Raw genomic sequence first — 9720 nt, forward strand, 5'->3', positions numbered from 1 at the left:
GCCCAGGAGTTTGAGGTTGCTGTAAGCTAGGCTGATGCCATGGCACTCTAGCCCAGGCAACAGAGTGAGACTCTGTCTAAAAAAAAATAAAAATAAAAAATAACCTCCCCTCTTGCTAAGCATTAAAATAACTCCACTGCTAACATTCAGGTATGAACTACCATTCCTGACACTTGTCTGCAACAGAAACAACTTTTACATTTTTACACCTAAAAATGGTACATGGATAGGTGGGTGACTGGTTTCTGAGGGACCAGACTGAACACTGCCATCACAAACCTGTTTCTAGGCCTGATAAAGTAACCCCAAAAGTGAAAAAAAAGCACTTGCACTCCCTTATCAGTGTAAGCCGCTGCCAGCGCGCTACAATCACAGGTGAGATGAATCCTAGCTTCAAGCCTCTCACCCTGACTAGAGGCTCATCTGGGAGAAAAGGAGTCACATATTTATATTTCTGTGCCTAAAAACTTAGGATCAGCAGGATCTGGAGACCGTTAGCCCCAGGAAGCATGAAAATTGGAAGCAGTCATGTTCTTTCTCTCCTCTCCTTCCTACCCTGCTCCTGAAGGAGAAAGAACTCCTTCAACTTTCCTATTACCATTCTTTTGTACTCCACTTTCTATGGCTAGGCACTTGCTAAAGTATGAGGAAGTGAACATTTTATTAACATTTTATTTGCATTTCTGGAGAAGATACATAGTTTCACGAGAAACACTGATTTTTCTCAAACAATAGAAAAAGGTTTTAAAAAAAGAATCTACTGTTTTATAAGAAGAAAACAAGTCTCTTCAGTAAGCACGGGTCCAGTTCACATTGGAGGAACATGTGAAGTACAAGTTACAAACCTAAGTTCAGATTTATCCACAAATTTCTTCTTGTCTAATTCTGTAAGGCTCCAAATGGGCCACCTTAAAACCTGTAACAGGCTCACAAAGCCTTCAGGGTCCCCTCTAGCTTGAACACAGCAGGGAATCACTCTCCAGGAGGCTGCATCTGCTTGCAGAACTCATCAAACTGCTGCTGCTCCAGTTCTGTCATGACTCTGTTCAGGGCATAGATCTGAATGGGAAAAACAGATGTATCTGTTAACAATGAAAGTAACATATCTCCTGACACAACAGGCTGCGTCATCTGAAAATGCCAGGACTACACAGTGATGATGACAGTGACTGGGAACAGGAAAGGTGGGTATTAATTTTATCCAGGGAATCAGAAAAGAAACAGTGAGGCAGGTGGCTTGGTTTGGTCTTTAAGGGATTAATAGGATTTGAACAGGTAGAGATTAGGGATGGAACATGACAGGTGATATGGGAGGATATTATGTGTAAATAAATATGATGGAAAAGTATAGGACCAGTTCTGGAAACTTCAAGCATGGTAGTATACTTTATAGAGTGTGACTGGGGAGCTGGAGAAGGTAAGAAAAGTATGTTGGGGTCTTAAATGCCATGCCAAGAAATCTGGGCTTTATCTGGCAGAATCTGGAGAGCCTGCAAGGATAAATGTGGGCAACTTGAATGTATCTGTGCTTAAGGAAAGATGACTGGGGGCCATGTGAGGGATGGAGTTTGGGGAGGAGAGATTATAAACCACTCAGGAGGCACCTGATACAACAGTCCAGGGAGGAGGTAGTGGGAATATGACCCAGGGCAGGCAGCAGGGGTGGAAAGAAGATGGCAGGAGACATTCTAATGTGAAAGGCACCTCACCTTTCTTTATCCTTATAGTAATCAATCCACTAAGAACAGAAACAGATCATAAAACTTCCTAATTTGTAGAAGAAAAAAATGAAGGATGTCTGACTTGAGGGGGGAGAGGGATGTGGGCAATATACGTAACCTTAACATTTGTACCCCCATAATATGCTGAAATAAAAAAAATGAAGAAGGGGTGTGTGTGTGTATAGAAGATATAACTTGATTAATTGAAAAGAAGACAAGGAAAGGGAAAGAAATGAAACTGAGAAGTGGGACAAATAGAAAATATAAAATAAAGGCAGAGATTAATGAAAAAGCACCCAAACCTACAATAGAGAAGGGTCATCAAAACTGCAAGATGGTTCTTTGAAAATACGAAAAAATGGCTCGGCGTGATGGCTCACACCTGTAACCCTAGCATTCTAGGAGGCTGAGGCAGGAGGATCACTTGAGGTCAGCAGTTTGAGACCAGCCTGAGCAAGAGTAAGATGTCTCTACTAAAGTTAGAAAAAATTAGCTGGGTGTGGTGGTGTGCAGGTATAGTCCCAGCTATTCAGGAGGCTGAGACAGGAGGATGGCTTGAGTCCAGGAGTTCAAGGCTGCAGTGAGCTGTGATGATGCCACTGCACTCTAGCCCGGGCAACAGAGCGAGACTCTGTCTCAAAAACAAACACACACACACACACAACTAAAAAAACCCTGCAAATCTCTAACGTGATCAACATAAAAAGAAGTGGGCACAAAGAAGTGTTATTAGGAACTAGAAAGAACACATAATTACTGACATAACAGAGATAAAAACAAATATCATGAACTTTGTACCAAGATACTAAAAAAAGTAAAATGATCAAAACTGACTAGAAAGGTTGAATAATCCTATAATCTTTAAGGAAAATGGAATTCCCACAGTGATAAAAATAGTTACAAACACTACCACAAACGAGTCTCAAAAAACATAATGCTACCTTTTCACAAGATGGCACCAAAGGTGAAGGTGTGTATATATATACACACATATATGTAAAACCTCTGCTTCATTAATAACTATTTGAAGAGCATTTCTAATCTGCACACTTCTGTGCCAGGGACTGAGAGGAATATTAAATAGGTTCTTAGAGGCCTTGAGACCAAGGAGGCAAGGTGGTAGGAGAAGAAATAAAATATGCAGAGAAAGAAGAGACTCAAAATGGGTGAGAGTGTCCAAGCCAAGGAATTAAAGACTTTCAGTGGAGAAGGAAAGGGTCTCTAGCAGTGTCAAATGCTGCTTCAACTGCCAAATGTGCTGTCTGCTTCCATTCACCTCCTCCTTCACGTCCAACTTCCTGGGATGTGGAATCTTTGCACAACTGAATGGAAGCTCCCTCCCTTCCTCCCAACAAGGGTCTTGTCACATCCCTATTGTAGGAGACTGTATTCCAGGCTATACAGATAAAGAAAATGGCAAGTAAGCTGCAGGGCAGAGCAAAAAGCAGCAGATGAATGTCAGATCTGTTTAGACTACAGTTCTGTCCATCGTTAACTACAGGAATCTAGGGACCTCACTTTACTGTGAGGATAACACCTCCTACCTCATATATTTTATATATCCCTATCTTATTCTAGGAAGGATTTATTAATACCACGGTTAAATGGGAGTAACACTAATACATGCTTGAAGCCCTGGTGTGAGGACTACATGTGGTCCTGCATGTGCAGCTTGGCCTGGGCCTGGCACATCTCAAGAGCTCCACAAGTGCCAGCTACTGCTGGAACGCAAACCCAACATCACATTTCAGCAAGCCAACACGAACACCAGCAACTGTTCAATTGAGAGCCCACACCATAAAAGCCAGCCGATTGCTTGGAAGCACAATGATTGCTGATCATAATCACTGCTGTTTATTGAATGCTTTCTCTGTGCCAGGTACTGTGATAAGTGCTTTGCACATAATATTTCTATTCCTTTTAACAGTCTTGTGAGATAGGTATTATTGTCCTTATTTTACCAAGGAGGAATGAAGTTCAGAGAAGTTAAGTATCTTTTCCAAAGTCACATGGGAAGAACTGGGATTTGAAGTCAGACAAATAAATTTTAATCTGTAGAAACCTCACAGGAAAGGTGTCAATAAGGACATAAACAATGTCCTCAACATCTATCCTTACAGTTTAGAGAGGCCATTTTCATATGGCTATTTCTTACAGCAACACTCAAGTTGTTCATCAAAGCACAAGGCAGTAAAATCATCTGGGGGCCTGAATCCAGGCGGGGATGGGTAGGTAAAGGAAAGGGCAGAACCACTTGTTAGAACCCAGGTCACCAGTTCTCAGGTGGTCTGGCTTAATCCAAAGGTAGATTTCAGTTTACAGGTTAACTTCAAACATACCATTAAATTTACTTATTACATTTCCTGTCTGCCTCTTCCCTCTCCCCTATGGCATGCAAGCTCGATGAAAGCAGGGATTCCTCTCTGCTCTGTTCTGTCATGTGTCTCAAATTCCTGGAACAGCACCTGGCATGTAGTAGCAGCTGTTTATTTAATGAATGGATCATATGAACAAAAAAGATTAAAAATGGACAATATCAAGTATTAGAAAAGAAATGAGGAATGACAACTCTCACACTGCTAGTAGGAGTGCAAACTTGTACAATCCTTTTGAAAGCAATTAGGCAATGTCTAGTAACATTGAAAACATACCTAATAATTCTTCTAGTTAAATACCCTACAGAAATTTTAGCACAGGTACCAAAAGAGACATCTAAAAGTTTTTCATTGGCTGGGTACCGGTGGCTCATGCCTGTAATCCCAGCACTCTGGGAGGCAGAGTGGGCGGATTGCTCAAGGTCAGGAGTTGAAACTAGCCTGAGCAAGAGCGAGACCCCGTCTCTACTATAAATAGAAAGAAATTAACTGGCCAACTAATATATATAGAAAAAATTAGCATGTGGTGGCACATGCCTGTAGTCCCAGCTACTTGGGAGGCTGAGGCAGTAGGATTGCTTGAGCCCAGGAGTTTGAGGTTGCTGTGAGCTAGGCTGATGCCACGGCACTCACTCTAGCCTGGGCAACAAAGCGAGACTGTTTCAAAAAATAATAATAATAATAAAAGTTTTTCAGTAGAGCAATGTCTGTAAATAGCAAAAAAACCCTATAAATAATTTAAATGTCCATTTCTGGAAGAATGGGTATATATTTTACATAAAATGGATTCATAAAAAATACTACTGTAAAGAGTAATGACAATAAACTAGAATCTTTTTTTTTTTTTGAGACAGAGTCTCGCTTTGTTGCCCAGGCTAGAGTGAGTGCCAGGGCATCAGCCTAGCTCACAGCAATTCGCCCACCTTGGCCTCCCAGAGTGCTAGGATTACAGGTGTGAGCCACCACGCCCGGTCTAGAATCTTATATTAATATGAATGGTTCTAAAATACATAATGTAAGCAAAATGCAAAATAAAATGGAACCTTTACTAATATAAAAATTTAGAACACAAAAGAATATCATATGTTGTTCAAGGATATTTATTAATATATTTGAGTGTAAAAAGTAGTTGCCCATGGGATGCGGAAAAAGGCTATAAACAGGAAAGGGACAAAAGGGACTTAAAATTGATATGTACTTCTTATTTATCCTAGTTTAAAAAGGCTCCAGGCAAATATGACAAAATGCTAACCACTACCAATCAGGGGTGCTGAGTAGCCAGGTGTTTGTTGTTAACAGTCCAGTCTTCTGTATTTTTAAATTTCTCAACAACCAAATAAATAGCAAACTTTTCCTTGATATTAAATACTAAAATAAAATGTTTATGTGTGGATGTGGTTCAACATTGGCAATGGAAAGTTGAAAGCTTTTTATTCTCAAATTGATTTTATGTGTTGAGAGAACAAAGAACACATTGGTGGGTTTAAAACTTGGGACCTTGTCCTTGTAATGCCTAGGCTAACAACAACAACAAAAAAACCAAACTTGGACTTCACATGGTTATGAGTGGCTATTTTCTGCACCAGCTCCAGAAGGGGTGTCTGACACTTGCTCTCTTTCTCATTCTGAATCCCCCTCCCCTTACATATCGCTTTTCTCCTTTCTTCCTTCTCTCAGGTCCCTACCACAAAAGCACTGCACCAAGAGTCATCTGGAGGCCTGGCACAAGCTGGCCTCCTTGCATGTGATTCTGGGCTGCCACCTCACCATTCCAAACCTCAATGATCTCTCTAAACCTGGGAGAAACCTGTCTTGCCTGGAGGCAAGTAGGGCTCCCCATCACAGTTCTCCTTTCTGCTATTCATCTGCTGCAGCATCATGTCCAGTGGACTACACACAGAGCCTCCACCTCAATCTCACCTCTGCTCTTTGCCTTTGCTTCAGCTCCTGCTGGGCTGATTTCTGCTTAGCCTTCTCAACTCTGTTGACAGGTTCCTTAACTTTGGGTTTTTCTTTACGTGAAGGTGGATCCATGGCTTGGCTTCTGGATTCTTCTTAGTCAAGTCTGACCTGGATAATAGAGAAAAAGTCAGATCTTCAAAATAAAAACAAACAAACAAACATACATTAAAAACCCAACCTGAGGCCCTGGCGCGGTGGCTCACGCCTGTAATCCTAGCACTCTGGGAGGCCAAGGCGGGTGACTGCTCAAGGTCAGGAGTTCGAAACCAGCCTGAGCAAGAGTGAGACCCCATCTCTACTATAAATAGAAAGAAATTAATTGGCCAACTAAAAATATATAGAAAAAATTAGCCGGGCATGGTGGCACATGCCTGTAGTCCCAGCTACTCGGGAGGCTGAGGCAGCAGGATTGCTTGAGCCCAGGAGTTTGAGGTTGCTGTGAGCTAGGCTGACGCCACGGCACTCATTCTAGCCTGGGCAACAAAGTGAGACTCTGTCTCAAAAACAAAATAAAACAAAAACCCAACCTGCCAGTCACTCACCTAACTAATCCCTTAGCTCAGCCCTTACTTTTGCCAGGTGAGGCAGAGTGGCCTGGCCGCAAAAGCACTGGATTTGGTGGAGTAGGACCTGAGTCCCATTGCCACACCTCGCTGGGTGTCCCTGGGCAAATCTCCTCCCCATTCTGAGCCGTAGTTTTCTGTCTGCCAAATGGGGCCATAGTCCCTTCCCTGGCTTCCCTCCAAGAACTGCTGTATAAGGATCAAATGAGAAGACCCAAGAGAAAGCGTCTCATACACCGCGGCGTGCTGTACCCAGCGTGGGACTGTCATAATCGGGACACAGAGGCCCAGAGGGACAGGCCGGCCGAAGCCCTGCACCAGTCTCCGGCCTTGGACTCGGGCGTTCCCACCATTGCCAGGCCTGACGGTTTCCCGCCCAACTCCGACCGCAGCCACTGCTCCCGGGCCTGCCGCTGGGCCCCACAGCCCGCCCGGGCCCGCCCCCCGCGTCCCGACCCCGCCCCGGCCCGGGGGACGGCGCCCGCCTCCCTCTCTCGGAGCAAAATGGCGGCGGGGGCCAGAGCCGCCGACCGAGAGGCTCCGGAGCCGGTGCCTTTGCCTACCGGGTCTCGGGACTTTAGGGCTTCCGCCGCGTCGCAGACAACGCCCCACGCGGGGGCAACGCTGGCCTTCCCCCGCCGGCCCTAGCGTTCCGAGCCCGCCGCCCCTCGGACTGGGCGGGGCGGAGGGAGGGGCAGATGGCCGCGCGCCTTCGGGCTTCCGCCGCAGGCGCGGCCGCGCGTGCGCAGAGAGCCTGTCTGGAAAGCCCGCGCTGGGGGCGGGGCCGGAGGCTGCCTGGCGCTGTTGGGGGCGCAGGGGCGCGGTTAGTGGGGACTTGCGACTCACGAAGCTTTTGTTGGGAATGTTTTCCGGGCCAGCTGCTAGGCTTAGTAGGGTGTCGTCTGAGTCCTGGGATTGGAATTGCTCAGAATAGGAATTCTGAGCTTCAAAAGACTGGGGATTGGTGATGGTCACCTTGATTCACGAGTTTATCAGGATCAAGTGAGATCCTGTTTGCCGGTGCTTTGAAGGAGGGAATCTTGACACTAGTACAGCCAGTTGAAGCGCAGAGAAACAGTGAAGTTACACTGATTATTGAGGAGATGTAAATTAAAATAGCTGTCATTTTCCATTTATTAGCAAGGATTGACAAAAATATTATAATAGCTACCTCTCTTCTGGGCATACTGTATTCCAGGCACTGTTTTTGTAGCTTTGACACAGCAAAGTGACTTCCAATGCTAGAATCATTTCAAGTCCAACTGGGTCCTTCCTTGGCTTTGCTCAAGGAAGAATTCAGGAGCGAGCCAACGGTATAAAGTAAAAGCGAGTTTTACTTAGAAAGTATAGAAAATCTCCACACACAGAGTAGAGGTTAGTTCTCCCTGCAGAGGAGAACCTGCCAAATGGTCCTTTAGCTCCTCTAGTTAGGCAAGAGCTTAATTATAAGCTAAACAAGGGGAGGAATATTCATGTTGTTTCTTAGAAAGTGGTGATGTTTTCCCAGAATTAGAGTAACACCCTCCTTTTGACTAAATATGGTCAAACAGACAGTTTCATGGCATCAGGTTCATGATGAAAGTGGCAGGTTTTCTTAGAAACTTTTATGGAAATGAAGTGTATAATGAAGTTGTAGGGTCAAGAGGTGGTCAATTTATCCATCTTGGTCCTAATCAGTTGGAATTTGTTCTGTCTCCATCTTGTTTTGATCAGGGTAGTTTGAAACTTTGCTTTGAGACTTCCTAACTCAGTTAAACAGTTGGCAGAATTAAGTAATGCTGTTAGCAGTGCCCAAAGCAATGTCTAAAGCAATGCCAAAGCAGTTCCCAAAGCAGTGCCTGCCAGTTCCATCTCAGCTTCACATTTATTATCTCATTGATTCCTCATAGTAATATGTATAATATATGTTTCCCATTTTACAGAGAAGGGAACAGAGGCACTGAAAAGTTGTGCCTTTTCCAAAAATGGTTAAAACCTTTCTGGAGGCCAGTTTAGCACTAGATATCAGAAGCCTTAAATATTATTATTTTATAAATGTATTTATTTTTGTGATAGAGTGTTACTCTGTCTCCCTGGTTAGAGGGCAGTGGCATCATTGTAGCTGACTATAATTTCAAACTCCTGGGCTCAAAGGATCCTCCTGCCTCAGCCTCCCGAGTTGCTGGGACTACAGGCATGTGCCACGACATCCAGCTATTTTTTTTATTTTTAGTAGAGATGGGGTCTCACTCTTGCTCAGGCTAGTCTTGAACTCCTGAGCTCAAGCAATCCTCCCACCTCGGCCTCCCAGAGTGCTAGGATTGCAGGTGTAAGCTACAGAACTTGGCCAAGCCTTAAATGTTTTTTTTTTTTTTTTTTTTTTTTTTTTTTTTTGAGACAGAGTCTCACTTTGTTGCCCAGGCTAGAGTGAGTGCCATGGCGTCAGCCTAGCTCACAGCAACCTCAAACTCCTGGGCTCGAGTGATCCTTCTGCCTCAGCCTCCCGAGTAGCTGGGACTACAGGCATGTGCCACTATGCCCGGCTAATTTTTTATATATATATATCAGTTGGCCAATTAATTTCTTTCTGTTTATAGTAGAGACGGGGTCTCGCTCTTGCTCAGGCTGGTTTTGAACTCCTGACCTTGAGCAATCCGCCCGCCTCGGCCTCCCAAGAGCTAGGATTACAGGCGTGAGCCACCGCGCCCGGCCGCCTTAAATGTTTTGAAGGAAAAACTGGAAACAACCAAAATATTTATAATAAGAGTTGATGAAATAAATAATAGGATAGTTATAATGGAATTCCATGCGACCATTAAAACGACATAGAATAATATTTACTGACATAATAAACTGTTTATTAATATATTAAATGAAAAAGCTACAAAGACATATATACGTACAGTCTAATCACAGTATTTATTTTATAGTTTTAAAATAAATCATACACATGGAATAGAGAATAGTTGAAAACACATCAGAATGTTAATCCTAAGAATAGGAGTTGTTTTTATATTCTTTGTATGTATGTGTGTGTGTGTGTGTGTGTGTGTGTTTTCAGACAGAGTCACTCTGTTGGCCTGAGTAGAGTGCAGTGGCATCATCATAGCTCACTACAAC

At 43.8% G+C, this 9720-nt stretch overlaps 1 protein-coding gene across 2 annotated transcripts; it reads right to left on the reverse strand.

The window, feature by feature from the left end:
- Nucleotides 1-658: 658 nt before the first annotated feature.
- SVBP (small vasohibin binding protein) lies at nt 659-7358 on the reverse strand. Of its 2 annotated transcripts, none has more exons than XM_020289980.2 (3): nt 7185-7358; nt 6017-6166; nt 659-1059 (listed from the first exon to the last, which is right to left on the reverse strand). In XM_020289980.2, the coding sequence occupies exons 2-3, from the start codon at nt 6128-6130 to the stop codon at nt 973-975; spliced, it is 201 nt and encodes a 66-aa protein (XP_020145569.1). In that variant the 5' UTR covers nt 6131-6166; nt 7185-7358; the 3' UTR covers nt 659-972. The 2 variants fall into 2 exon arrangements, with proteins under 2 accessions (XP_020145569.1, XP_020145570.1); XM_020289981.2 differs by lacking the exon at nt 7185-7358 and adding an exon at nt 6857-7047.
- Between the last annotated feature and the right edge of the window lie 2362 nt (nt 7359-9720).

This window comes from Microcebus murinus, chromosome 2, assembly GCF_040939455.1.
Source record: "Microcebus murinus isolate Inina chromosome 2, M.murinus_Inina_mat1.0, whole genome shotgun sequence".
In the NCBI taxonomy this organism is placed as follows: Eukaryota; Metazoa; Chordata; class Mammalia; order Primates; family Cheirogaleidae; genus Microcebus; species Microcebus murinus.